This window comes from Triturus cristatus, chromosome 5_1, assembly GCF_964204655.1.
Source record: "Triturus cristatus chromosome 5_1, aTriCri1.1, whole genome shotgun sequence".
Lineage (NCBI taxonomy): Eukaryota > Metazoa > Chordata > Amphibia > Caudata > Salamandridae > Triturus > Triturus cristatus.
Window position 1 is genome coordinate 571,017,693 of NC_140587.1, and position 14,204 is coordinate 571,031,896.

Consider the following 14,204-nt stretch of genomic DNA (forward strand, 5'->3'; position numbering starts at 1 on the left):
CACTTTTGTGAGTGAGAAATACTTTTAAGACTCACAAAATTGGTTCATTGCCTGGTAAAAACTTTTGTGGCCGTGAAACTGCAGATTTTGCTAATTGCAACTTTCCACTGCAAGTCTGTGTGATACATCAGGCTTCAGACGTTTCTCAATCATTCATTCAAACTGTTCACAGTATGGAATTACAAATCTCTAGATTGTGTGTGATGGCGTTGGAAACTGCAGGTCCTATTATGATTACTGATGTTGCACTTTCAAAGTCAGTTTTATGTCTTACTATGTTTCATACTGCAATGGAGCAATGACATGTTTAATAGATGCTATGCATATTTCGAAATGTATTAATGTAGTCAATTTGAGCACCACATTTAAGCAAAATGAGGCTTAATAAATCTGTTTGCCGCTTTAGTATCATGAATTTGTATTTCAAACATTTTTAATGAAGAGATCGTTTTAATGTGTTTATATTACCAAACTTGAATTGAAGCATAGGAGGGAACACAAGTAAAAACATAATAAACATCGACTGTTAAATACAATTGATCAACTTTCAAATAAAAAGCAAGCACCTGAAAAAAACACTCATCCCATTGGATTGTTTTTTACAGAGTATTGTTTTTATTTCCCCAGAAAAAATCAATGGCCCTCAGCACTTTCTATAAGTTGCAAGCAATTGTACTACATACACAAGGTACAGAAACAAGGCATATCTATATATGTTTTAATGTATACAAACAAGCTCCAAACATGCTTTAAAATTCTTAGAGGAAAATAATCCATAATCCTATTTTGTCTTTAAAATAAGCAGACATATTTGAAAGAAATAATGGAACACTGCAGTCGGTATATAAATGACCTTAACAAAAAACAATCAGGTCGCTCATCTGAAAATGATTAAAAAATTCCTGTTGTGGTCGATGCTTGTCATACATATGTAGAAATGTTCCTTTAGCATGCTTAATTCATCTGCTATTGTTCAACCATGCTGCAAGAAGTATTTTCTTTCACCATACTGCGGTATTTGTTCCTCACTTTAGTTGTGCAACAAGGGAAAGGCCAGCTTCTACTCCTCACCCACTCAAACATCAAGCACAGCTGGAAAAAATGAACTGATTATTTTCTCTGACAAAACGTGTTACAGCTTGGCACATAGTGATATACAATTCAATTTTTTTTCATCTAAAAATGGCTAAAGATTACAAAAATATAAGCAGTAGAAAATTGTTGATAAGATCTAAGACAAAAATGATTTGACTCTACGCTGCTGGAAGTCGGAGAATACATTCAGAGTGCTCTGTATCCCTGGACAGTGCCAAAAGCTTCAGCACATTGACATAGCCTTGGAACACTGTGTATTTTGCAGTGTTTCAGAAATGAGGCCCTAATCTGCAGTGATCAAGGCATGGTGAAGATGTTTATGGGCCCATAATGGAACAGCAAAGACAAAAGCCAAACTCTATGTACGTGGATGCATTTTCAGGTATGGGTCAGTTTTAAAATCCAATAGTGATGAAAAATTTAATATAATAGAAAAATAGAAAAAGGAAAAACCGTACACTGTACATTTGTGATGACTCCCACAAATGGTGATGGTGCAACTTTCGTCCCTGCATTGTGATTAATATATTAAAGAATTAAAGATGCATGAAATGTAATTAAAAAAACCTGTACTTAAAGATAGACCAAGTAAAAGGTTGTTTATACCATTTAAATTCTGTCTATGCGATGCAATTGTTACTAGCAATAAACATTTGTGCCCACACATAAAATACATCCATAGGAGCAGTGAGAAAAGCTGAGGGCATTCACCTACATCTAATACTTTGCAATGTATGGTAGAAACAATTCTATTTTCGAAGAATTTGGATTGCCTAAACTCAAATGTAAATTAATGGGCCAGATTAAAAATCAAATGAGTAATTGTAGGAGTCCTGTGTTGAGGCATTCAAGCCTTTGATTTTCAAAAAGTGACTTTCAGTAATTTCCAAAAGCCACATATCTTCTGCATAAAAATTTATGAAAATTCTAAATTGCTATATTTAAGTCTCAGAAACAAAGTTTTTTTCCACGTGTAAAGGTTTTTCCAGGTTTAAAAACATATGGAAAGCACTATAGTTAGGAACACTAATTGTGTGTGAAAGGTCACGTTGAATGTATTTGAATACACACACTTATGGCATTGAGGTTTTTTGACACAAACCAGACTTTTCACACCCCTTCTAGGAAGACCCTAGTTTCCATCCACACCCACAACCCTATAGTTATTACAGTTACTACAGCAGGACATCCAGCAAATATGTGGACTTTTACCGTTGAAAGTTGATTTTTTATTTTGAAAAGTCTACAGTCATGATTATGTGCAGGATTTGGAAATTTGGACAACCAGTCATTTATTTAGAAAAAGAAGTGTTAAATCTTAAGTGATTGCACAGGAGAATATAAAGCAAATATGAGACTAATAACTGGTTTGGCATTTGTTGATGCTGTGCTTTAGGACTAGCAGGCTATGAAAGCCATAATGCTCTCTTCATTATACTTGTTACTTGCAAATCTTACATGCGTTCCACTGTGATTGCTTGAGACACAACAGCAAACCAGCATCCTGAAATGCAGTTCTACTCAGGAGCTCTGCTGGCATTTGTGATGGAATCTTCAAAATACAAAAATAAGCATTCTTTTAAATTATTAAAGAAAAAAGTGGGAAACGAATCTTCTAGCTGGTTGTTTTCACACTGGTCATCTTTCATTTTTTGCGTATTTCACAAACCTGTAAAAAAAATTATAGTTTTAAGTGTATAAAACTACAAAGAGCAAGTGTTTAAAACATGATTTATGCATAGTAGTAAATTCTGCAAAAACTAGTGATGATTTTTATGGCAGACAGATTCTCACCAACCCCAACAAATCAAGGTGAATCACAAAGGACAGTGAAGAAACATCTATCAGTGGCTTTATTTAGGCACTGCTTAAAGATACGTGAGTGTTTTGTCATGATTTTTATTCAAATGATGCTCAAATGCATTTAAAAATAAATCTGATTGTTGCTAAACTTTTTTGTGTGTAATCCTGCACTCTGTGATCCAAAGTCCTCTGCCAGGTAGTGTTTCCTTAAGGTCTACACACTCACAATAGTACGTGATTTTATGTCAAAGATACTATTGCAATTTATTGATTACACAAACTCCTTTGTCAAACCTGGAGGAATTTTATTGCAAGCCTGTTTAAAATGTATCCTCTTCTGTCAAGACCACAAACCAAATCCAAATAGATTGTAATAAACAATCACATTTTGATTGATCTGTTATTGACAAATCATTTATACAGGAAAAATGTGCATTCTTTTAAAAACACCAATTCGAGACTAAAATTTGAGTATAAGCAACAAGTGTTTGACATAAAAAAGATTAGGAACAAGCATATTTGATCGTAATTAATTGAAAGTACACAAAAAGAGATTCAAGAAGCTGGTGGGTGTTAATTAGTTCAAGTATGAGCCACTGCACGTTCCAGTAGTGGAACTAGAGATATGAGAATAGAGTGAGAACTGTCCCTAATTGTCCCTTCTTACCTCTGGCAGCCTCTTTTGGAACACATGAGCTATTAAAGCAGTGCCTACTCTTCAGATGGTTGCCATCCAACCTTCCTGTCTTACAGGGCTTTTCCTTGGTACAGGTTTTAGCATACTTGCCCCCAGCTCCAGTCCTCTGATACCACTCGCATTTCCCACTGGCATCAGTGTCACCCTCTTTCACTATTGATACTGTCGGCTTCCTTCATGAACACCAATCAAAGCCTTCGGTGTCTTCACTAACCCTCCATTCTGTAAGTGTTCCTATTGGAGGCCGTAGGATCAGGGTGTGTGTGAAGAGGTGCTACAATTTAGCTTTGAATCTTCAATGTTGTGCTGCTCTTTCACACATAGATTAACATCACTTAACTGTTCTAAAAACTGGTTGGCTCAGAAAGGGCACTTGGGGACTATTCCAGTGTTGTTGTGATCTGACTTGGAAGAGGTTAAGGACTCAGGCATGTGAAGAGGTGCTGCGTGCTCCGAATTTTAGTTAAGAGTAACAGAGCTAGCTGGTATCGAATTGTGGGTAGAGTGGTGCTTAGGCGATGCTTGAGGCAGGTGCTAGAGGCAAAGATGCCACAGGGGAAATGTTATTTGGACTTGTGGGCTCAGACCCACTAATAATTTATGCTAGGAATCTAGAAGTCAGGTCATGGACTTCCACATAATTTATCTTGCACTGACGTGCTCAAGGCTTCATGTAGCGCCTGCTTTGTGTAAGACAAGGTACAAAATAAAATGATTAGCATCAGCATTGAATATCTGTATCCGAATAGCGTCTCTCTTATAAAACCGTGGGTGCCAAAGAATAGAGATTAAATGCAGAACGTTTATTTACCTCTTTGAAAAGCAGCCCTAAATATGTCAATCAAGGTTACCATTGTTTACCTACCCTTTGCTGTCTTAAAATGTTGTCATTTTGAGAGTTTTATAAAGCACATTAGTTCTTTATTATCTGTTGTATTGTATTTGTATAGAGCTACTAAGACAGAAATCCAGTTAAGAGCACCAAAAAGATTCCTGCATGTGAAACAACATTTTTGAAGATGAAACACAACATATAAAATGATACAGCAGCACTGATTTTAACTTAATGTGAACCAAATAAAAAAGGATAGCAGCATGTATAACTTCTTGAAGCAACATGGGCATTCCAGGTGTTTCATGACATTACTGCTACAATGGACTTTTTTGATCCATGACCTTTTTAGATATAGTATTGCTTCAAACAATCACTGCTTTCGATGGACCATTAGGTGGGAATAATATTGTGGTTTAAGCCTGTGATCTACTCTGGCTGTCACTTGTCCCCTTGCAGTTTTGCTAGTGCCACCAGTGCAGCTTATCCATGATCGGGAAGTGGGGACAGGGTGGTGGTCATTTCAGTTCAGTGAATCCAGATTGAAAATTGGAGTGTCCAAGGCACAAAAATGGTTCAACCAAGTTCCCAATCTGCAGCCAGTATGAAGCTAGGGTGCATCTGTCAAACCCACAGTGGACGGTACAAATAGTGAGTGGCTAATTGTGAGGTAGACACTGGCCATGTGTAGCTTGGGGTCAACTGTAAGCATGGAGAGACAATAGTACTGCATTTACCCCTAATGCTCATGGCTTGCAAGCCCCTTCCAAGTCATAGAGCCAACCCGTGGCCAAGATCAGTGACGACCATGATGTGTTGCTGCAATAAAGATGCGGATCAATTTAGCCAAGACATTTGTGTGCATAGTAATTCGGCCTGTCATGTGAGTGTAACGGCCTCATAACTCTATTGTCATCAGCGACCACCACTAACTCATATGGAACATAAATGCTTACTACTGGATGGGCTCTCTCAGGGACAGAACAGGCAGCTTAGGGCATTTTATTCTTTTACTGAGAGTGCTGGAAAAGCCATGTCATCTTCAGTCATTCCTGTAAGACAACATAATAACAGCTAGTCCCTTGCCCATGTGTCAAAAGAGATTCATCCCAGCACTCCACATTAAAGTGAAAATCAAATAGGTAAAGGGTGTCGAAATAGAAAATTATTTGGGGCAAGAAATCTTCTTTAGTCTAAACACAAGAAGCATCAATTTCACAACCAAAAGTTTATTTTCACATGTAATTGTTTCTTTTTATTTCCTTGGATTAACAGTACATTGAAAAGGAAGTTATGTCCATCCTGTTTAAAGAGAGATGGTGTCAGCTTCAATATAATGATCAGCAAGTTACATCCGTCGAGTTGTCGGTAATGGTAACATCCAACACGTGTTTCATCAATCAGTGACTTTTTCAAGGCTTTATGACAGTAATAGACATATATTGAGGTACATGAAAACGCTTAAGCAAAGAAAAAGGTTGTAAAGTTTACGGTGACTTTCACTATTGATGAATATTTGTAGTGAACACCGACAAGAAGGCAAAAACAAGAAAAGATCAGATACCAAATAAAGTGAGCAAAGATATATTGCATGTGTGATGAAAAGTTGTAGTCACGCAATGAAAGTGCAATGGATAGAGCCTTTGTTGACAAGTCGAGAAACGAAAAACCATGTGTGAGAGTAAAGCATAAGATAGTGTCTATCAGTAGTCTAACCTCAAAGAAATTTGCTTTCCAAGTTGTCAGTCGCAATAAATAGATGAAAAGAGTATTGTATAAAGGAAGGCCATTCTTGTGTCGGCCTCACGTTAGAAGTCTAGACTGCTTCATATGGAGCAGAGAGAAAATAAAGTAAAACACATCAGTGAAGTGCAGTCCCACACTAGAATTAAACTTGTCTTCTTAAGGCGAGAGAAGCAATGTTTCATATGATCATTGTGTATCCTTTCGTCCCAGTCCAAAGAACAAGTGGTTCCAAGATGTGCTGGAAAAAAGAATAAAGTCAACACGAAAAATAACATGCAAAACATGCACCTAATAACGCACATCGAGCCATTAATAGTATTTGTTATTGTACATATAGACAGGGTACTAATAATGTAGATTCGGTATACAGAACTGTAGTCATAACAGGCAAAGAAGTGTAATTTAAATGCCAATTAGTTGTTTATTCCCTGAACAGGACTGAATCACAAACTCAAAATTAGTTAGCAGTAATAATTGTTCATTGTGGTTCAGGACCGAAACATGGACCCAAACCTAGGGACATATTGTCAAGCACAGCGTTAAAATTATCACCGCTTTAGCGGCAGAAAACGGCCACCAAAGCGTCGATAATGGGCTTGATAATATGCCGCAGAGAATTCCAATAGAAGCCCATGTTGACACCAGAACATGGGCTTCTATGGGAATTCTCAAGGGCATATTATCAAGCCCATTATCACTGCTTTAGCAGCAGTTTTCTGTCGCTAAAGCAGCGGTAATTGTAACGCTGTTTCTTGATAATATGCCCCATAGTTAGTTGAAATAGCTCGAAACAACTGACCTGATTTATGTATCTACTTTTCTAGACAGTAGAGCTGCCACGGAGATCCCCTGAGACCTTGATAAGTCACTGTGAAGTGGGAACAACGTAAAGAGAAAGAAGAGCGTTAGTGCTGCCTTTGCATGGAGTCGATGAAAAAATTAAATGAAAATTGGGTGAGACTCGACTGCTGATAATGCAGTGAATTAAAAAGTTACGTCATTTGCCAAGAAAGTCTCATGCTAAGTAACAGTCCCAGGTAACAAAGTACTGATCTGTATCCCATATGTCATTCGCTGGCAAGTATAGCTTCAAAAGAACGCCGTCAAACCTCGTCTCATATATGTTGACTGTTTAAAACTGTCCGGAATGGAAAAGAAGTAAAAGGGGGACTGAGCTGCATCGTATGCATTTGAACTTAAAATGCGGTGGCCATGTTGAAATGTTAATAATGGACTTCACTTAACTTCAGACTTTCTTGGAAAATGTCTGAGAATGTAAAGTTCAGCGAGGCAAGACTGCAGGCAGTGTCTGTGGAGGAGGCATCATTGTTGGGGAACCGATGGATGAAGTCGCAGTGAACAAGTTGAAAATCTCCATTGGGATGAATCTGCAGGTTGTAGTCAATGAGGGTTCCACAAGTCCGGATACCCCTTTTGTGAAGATCTGCTCACCAGGATTTTCTGCTGTAGAGAAGAACATAGTGGGTTCTGCCACGAAGTCCGGCCTACAGGCGATGCATCTTGGGCAAATTGACGAGCAAGTAGGTCCCGGTCTCCTCTTGGTTCTCAAAGCATTTTTAGCCAAAAAGTGTCTAAGGGCCAAGTTTTTGATTTTGGCTATCTGGGCATCATTAGCACCACTTCCAAGGCTCTAGGACTGGAGAGGCACCCTTTGTAGGGTCAGGACTCACTCAGGCTGTGTCCAGGTGTGGGTTCAAGATGGTTGGAGCATTTTCAGTTCCTAGGCTCCGTTCAGGAGGCCAGCCAACTAGCCCTTGGAGTCACTCTGGTAGTCCTGGATTCAAGAAGTGGAAAAGGACTCAAGCAGCATGGCAGGCCACAGAAAGGTCATGGCAGGCCTCAGAATGTTCAGAGCAGGCCTCCGAAGGTTCAAGGGAGGCTTCGGGCAGCAGAGCAATCTTCTGAATGACACAGAAGTACACAGTCCTCTGAGAATCCTTCCGCAGGTCCAGAAAGTGAACTGAAGCGTGGGTCTAAGGGTCCTATTTTTACAAATGGTGGCTTTCTTTGAAATAGGAGAGGTATCTAGAGATTACCTTTGAAGTGCTTGGAATTTCCTGCTTCCCTTCCCAGACTCTAGCCTGGCTGCAGGCACAGTGGGATTGTGTGAAGTTCTTTGTGCAAAGGCAGGACACAGGAAATTGACTTGCAAGGGGTCTGTGCGTAGCTCCACCTCCCATCCTGCAGTGATGGCCCATCCAGGCACACCTAATCCTGCTATGGTGTGGCTGTCTTGGAGGAATAAACAAAGACCAACTGCCAACTACACCCAGTCATGTGACCCAGGCTGCAGGCACCAAATAGGGCAGGACATTGCCGACTTTCTAAAAATGCCATTTACAGACATTTGACTTAAAATATGACTTTACCATTAAAGAAGGTTTTAAATTAACATTTTGTCAGACACAAAAATGACTTTCCTATCTGTTCCTAATAAAACATTAGCACTTATTAAATGTAATAAGGCCACCCAATGTTATCCTATGGGAGAGGTAGGCCTCACAGCAGTAAAAAGAGAAATTCTGAGTTTTTCACTACTATGGAAAACTAAAAAGTACATGTCCAACCTTTTAACTAAAATGCACCCTGCCATATGGGCTGTCTAGGGCATACCTTACGGACAACTTGCATGTTTTAAAAGTGGAGTTCAGGGTTTGGCAAAGTGGTTATTTTGCAAGGTCATATTAGCTGCTAGCTGGCTGCAATAGCAGGCCGGATACATGTATTAAAGGGATACGTAAGTGGGTCGCACAATAAGGCTGTAGGTCAATTAGTAGAATTTAATTTACCAGCCCTGGGTATATGGTATGCCACTTTACTAGGAACTTAAAAGTAAATTAAAGAGGCCTATCAGGTGTAAGTTAGTTTTACCATATTTTACGGAGTGAGCACAAGCACATTAGCACTGTTTAGCAGCCCTAAGGCCAATAAAAGTTAATGCATCACAAATAGGAGGGTTGAAGGCAAAAGGTTTGGGGGTGACCCTGCTGAGGGAGCCAAGTTCAACATCAACTCACTATTTGACAAATGGGTATTCCCTCAGGGTGACAGAGTCCACTAAATACTAAATTAGGTCCTTAGTCAGAAAGGAATCCCAGCGAGGGATTGTGAAGTTGCGAAGTAATCGGAAGTGATAAGCATTACAATGACCATGGAGGTCACAGAGAATTGGGAAAGAAAGAGAAGGAGCAATGGCCTAAAGTCAGTTTGCTTGTTGATGACTGGTGTCCACCGCAGCCTGAAACATTTTGACTGATCCATCAGGAGTGGAAATCTCTTATTCACTACAACTTCTGGTGACAATGAAGGAGGTGAACCGACAATGTGGAGTGAGAGTAATTCAGTTGTCCTGTGTTCACACTAACAGTGAAAAGTAGTCCCTGGGTTGGAACTTCTGTCAAAGATAGAATGTAGTGGCTCCTCTTTCTGTAAGAAAGGAGACCTAAGCAAAAATAATTAACAATGTGCACAATCTAACTTTGAGCCAGCTACAATGACCTCACTGGCAATGGATGTTGCTATGAGGACCATTAATATGGTTCACAGCAGAAATTATCACAGAGGTGAAAAGGGTGCACGAGCTCACCATGCAAAGACCAACCAGTAGCTACCTAAATTGAATGTCTCGAGATTGAACTGAAGTATGCGGAGATGGGTGGTTCTCAGACACATTAACAAGTATCCAGGGCTCGCATGTTCAGTTCATGTTCACTTCATTGTTGGCTATTAAAGGGCTCTTTTCCTGTAGTTGCTGGAGCTCCAACTCTGAAGGGCACTGAAGATTCCCAAAGACATACTGGAATAAACAGGGGGCTGATGTTTCTGCCACGAAAGTAGTGTTTTCAGCAGTCTTGCTGCCAATATCCTGTAGGCTATTTAATGGCAATTTGTGCATTAACACGCAGAAGGTAATTCTCAGGCAAGGGGCACATTAATTTAAAAGTTGTACTTTTTAGCTGTTAATTATTAGTTTACCTTATATTTTGTTTTGGGCCGACATAGCTTTCCGTTCCACCACAGTTCGCTGTTTGTGTGGAGAAAGCTTACATACTTGTTCACCCCACTTCCCATTTGCCATGAAAGTGGTGTTTTCAGCAGTCTAGCTGCTAAAATCCTGTAGGCTATTTAGTGGCGATGCCAGTATCAATGCGCAGTGGACGCTTGCAGTGGGTGCCAGCAGTGCACCAAAAGCAAGCCTGTCTGTGCCCTTTCACACTGACTGTCGCCAGTGTAGGAGAGTAGGGTCTGCTTCTTATGGTTACCCCCACTTTTTGCTGATGTTTCACTGTTTTTCGACTTTATTCTGGCTATTCAGGACCCCAGCATAGCTGCTTCCTCTCTAAATGGATTCCGTGTACCTTAGGTAAACCACCGATTGGATTCTGAGGTACCCTTATAAGTCCCTAGTATATGGTATACTATGTACTCAGGACATAGGTACCCCAGAGGCCTACCAGGGGCTGCAGCATGTATTATGCCACCCCTGTGAAGCCTCCAAAATGACACCACAGGTCTGCTAGTGCAGCCTGAGTAAGGTGGTGCATGCACCCCTTACTGAGATAAAGGTTCACTATATCTCACCCTATCACTGCACATATAAACCATCAGTCACCCCTATGGCATGCCTTATCAATCCTGAAGGTAGGGCGCTTGGTTTTATGTGAGAGTGTGCCCATGCATGAGCAGAGCCCCTCTGCAGCCTTCAGAAACTATTCTCTGGGGTTGTCTGTAATGCAGCCTGACCATATACTCTTAAGTGCATTGTAACCTCGCGGTAAATGCTAACTTTGGGATGACTGCAAGGAATCCAGCTCCTGGTCATCGTCGACACCTCCTGGTCCTCATGGCTGAAGAGTCAAGCTTTCCCTCTTCGCACCTGAAGCACCCGACATCGGTGGGCATTCGTCTATCGTGCCCCTAGTCACTGGCTAGTGACCCAGACTCTGTCCCCTCTGCTTTCAGGTTCTTCACATCTTCGATCCAGGCTTGGATCTCTTCGGACACTTCTCCTCTTCCCGGCAGCAGCACTTTTCTGCATCTTGCCATTGAAATCGAAGACGCCCGACACCATTTGACACCTATGCACCCGGCTTCCCTGGGTCAGGTAACACGAGTACTCTGGTGCTCCCATGGGTGTTGGCCCTAGAACCATCTAAGTCCAAAAGGGTTTGTTCCTAGTCCACCTCTAAGTGTCCTTAAACTTTAAAATTCAAACCGCGACTTTCCCCATAGAAGCTAACGGAGCTAGCGGCTTTGTTCTCACACTGCACACGTCCCCCATGGGTCCCCTGTGTCACTACCTTGGGTGGTTCCTTGGGGTCCCAGCGATTCTACAGGCTCTAGGCCTTGTGTCTAGTGAAGTTGTGGTTCTTATACCACTTTCTTAATATATGGCTTGGTTCGCCCCTAGGGCCTATTGTATATTGTGCTAATTTACTGTGATATTTTAAGTGTAACATATGTGCTTTGACCTCTAGCCTCATAAAGAGACTAGTAGGGTGTGTTTAGTCATAAATACATATATTTTATATATATACCTGGTGTGGTTCTCCTTTCATTTGGTCATTCAAGAGGTTATAGACCGGTAAAACAAGCTGATTTACATTCCTTTAAGACTTAGCCTGAAGGCTGCTCTCCATAGCTACCACTAGGATAGCTTTCAAATAAGGTTGTCTTTAACCTATCATCTCTAAGGGGTTGTTTGGACTGGTGTAAGGTGCCCACTATCACTAGTGGACAGCATTTACCAGGCCAACTTCTCACAGCCAGCAGCCAGGACCCTTGCTTTGCTAACACCAGAAAGCAGATACTCTGCCAGAATTACTTATTCTAGCGAAAAACTACAGAATATCAACAACTCGTACAGAATTGATCTTTCTTCTGGGCCCCCTAGTAGATGCTCCTTCTCTTCCACTGTAGGTGGTCTTGTTGCTTGTAGGCAATGCAAATTCCACTGTCTCTATAATACATGGAGAGAATTGTGTGCTCCTACCTCGCCGGCCACCAATTATTCACTCAATTCTCCTTCTCCTTCTTAGCCCCAGAACTTCCAGCATTTGGAGAGTTTCCTATGCAATGTCAGATCTCTGCCAAAGTATGCAATCACACTCTAGGACTTATTTTCTTCTTTACCTCCTGAAGTTGGTTCCTTACAGAAACCTGGCTGAGCCCCACTGCTTATCCAGCTATTTCACTGACTCTCCCAGATAACTATCACATGCTCAGAGTGAACAGAGACAGTAGGACAGGAGGTGGAATAGCCATTGTCTTTAAAGATACTCCCAAAATCTCCCTACTATACAAACTTCTCGCTGATTGTGTGGAGATCTACATCTTTAAGCTTGACCTCTCTTCCATTGACTGTTGGAAAGACGCCCTAGTGTATCGTCCTCCTGGGCCCAAAAAAGAGTTCAGCCAGCGCATGTCCTGGCAACCCAACATTTAATTTCCATGGCGAAGAGGCTGAAAATGCAGAGGTTGCTCAACTGATTACTGATTTAGACTCACTTGGTCTATCTCAAAATGTCAGTGGAAGGTGGGGCATACTCTGTACTTAATCCTTACAAACGCTGTATCTTTGACAGCGACAAAAACAAATATATCCATGAAAATACTACTAGATCATGGCGTAAAGTTGCTCCTGATTCTTTTGCAAAAGAATATGAGTTTAGCAGTACGTCAGTAAATCAAGTTGGGGATCAAGCTGTCTTATACTGACATAACCCTTTAAATTAGGCACTCGATAAAATTGCCCCTCCTAAATCTGGTGCCCCATCCCAACACGGAACTCACGCACCATGGTACACACCTGAATTGAGAGCAGAGAAAGCCTCTTGAAAAAAACTGGAAAGAAAATGGCAGAGATCACATGATCAAGCTGACAAAGAGAAGTATACAGCATCCTTAAAAATTTACAATTGTAATATGAAAAATGCCCAGAAGCGCCATATCTCCAATTAACTGAGGCAGGCGGGTAACTCCTCTAAAGAGCTGTACAAGGTACTTCACAATTTTGTCAACCCCGTGCCTCCGCACATGAAATACCTGTGTCACGCATTTATGTGACTCTCTTGTGAATTATTTTGATGACAAAATTAATTTGATTTATCAAAATTTCCCTAGTCCACCTGACCTAGTCAACGAGGAGAATAGTGCCAATTTATCTCTTTCAAACTGCGCTACAAACTTAAGTCAGTTTAGCCCTTTTTCAATGTCATCAACTCAGCAAATATTGGCCACCGCTAAGTGAGGATCTCCTGCGGACATTTGTCCTCCCAGGATCATTGCTAGTCTCTCTGATCAGCTTACTCCTGTGATTTGCTCACTATTTAATTTATCTGTCAAAACCAGAATGATTCAGTCAGTCTGGAAAGCGGCTATGGTAATACCAATCCAAAAGAAGGCTAACCTGTCACCTACGAATCTAACTAATTACTGACCGATCTCTTTGCTTCTTTTATTGAGTAATCTGTTGGAGGGTCAGATGAAAAAGCAACTCATGGCCTACCTTGAGGTCTGTAATATCTTGGTCCGTCTCAGTCTGGTTTCAAGCCTTTTCACAGCACTGAAACAACTTTAGTTTCAGTCACTGACCACATTAGATGCTCCCTAGATGCCAACATTCCTTCTCTGCTTGTGCTGCTGGACCTTTCTGCAGCGTTCAATACTGTGTCTCATCCCAGGCTGATACAGAGGCTCAAGGAGATTGGAATCCAAGCATTTTTTGTAAGAATTTTCTTACAAAAAAGGCCCAAACTATTATTTTGGGTTCTCATAAATTTCACACCCTGGGCAAGGGGGTGCCACATGGCTCATGCTTGAGCCCCATGCTTTTCAACATCTATGTGGCCACTCTTGCCAAGATCATTAGTGTCTTTGTATTTGAGGTAATATCTTATGCTGATGATACGCAGCTGACAATCTCCTTCGATACAATTTGAGCCAAAGTTAAAGAAAGTTTCTCAGTTGGAATGAGAGCTGTTGCTGACTGGATGACTGAATACTGTTTCC

The 14,204-nt window shown here is 40.9% G+C and overlaps 1 protein-coding gene across 2 annotated transcripts in view; it reads right to left on the reverse strand.

Annotated features, from left to right (window-relative positions):
- Positions 1 to 592: 592 nt before the first annotated feature.
- Positions 593 to 14,204, reverse strand: part of C5_1H8orf34 (chromosome 5_1 C8orf34 homolog) — a 1,018,772-nt gene continuing 1,005,160 nt past the window's right edge. Inside the window, exon 14 of one of the 2 annotated variants that reach the window (XM_085605488.1) lies at positions 593 to 2,764. In XM_085605488.1, the coding sequence (XP_085461614.1) occupies positions 2,757 to 2,764 (8 nt within the window). In that variant the 3' untranslated portion in view covers positions 593 to 2,756. The remainder of the gene's footprint in view (positions 2,765 to 14,204) is intronic. The other variant, XM_085605487.1, reaches the window with a different exon arrangement.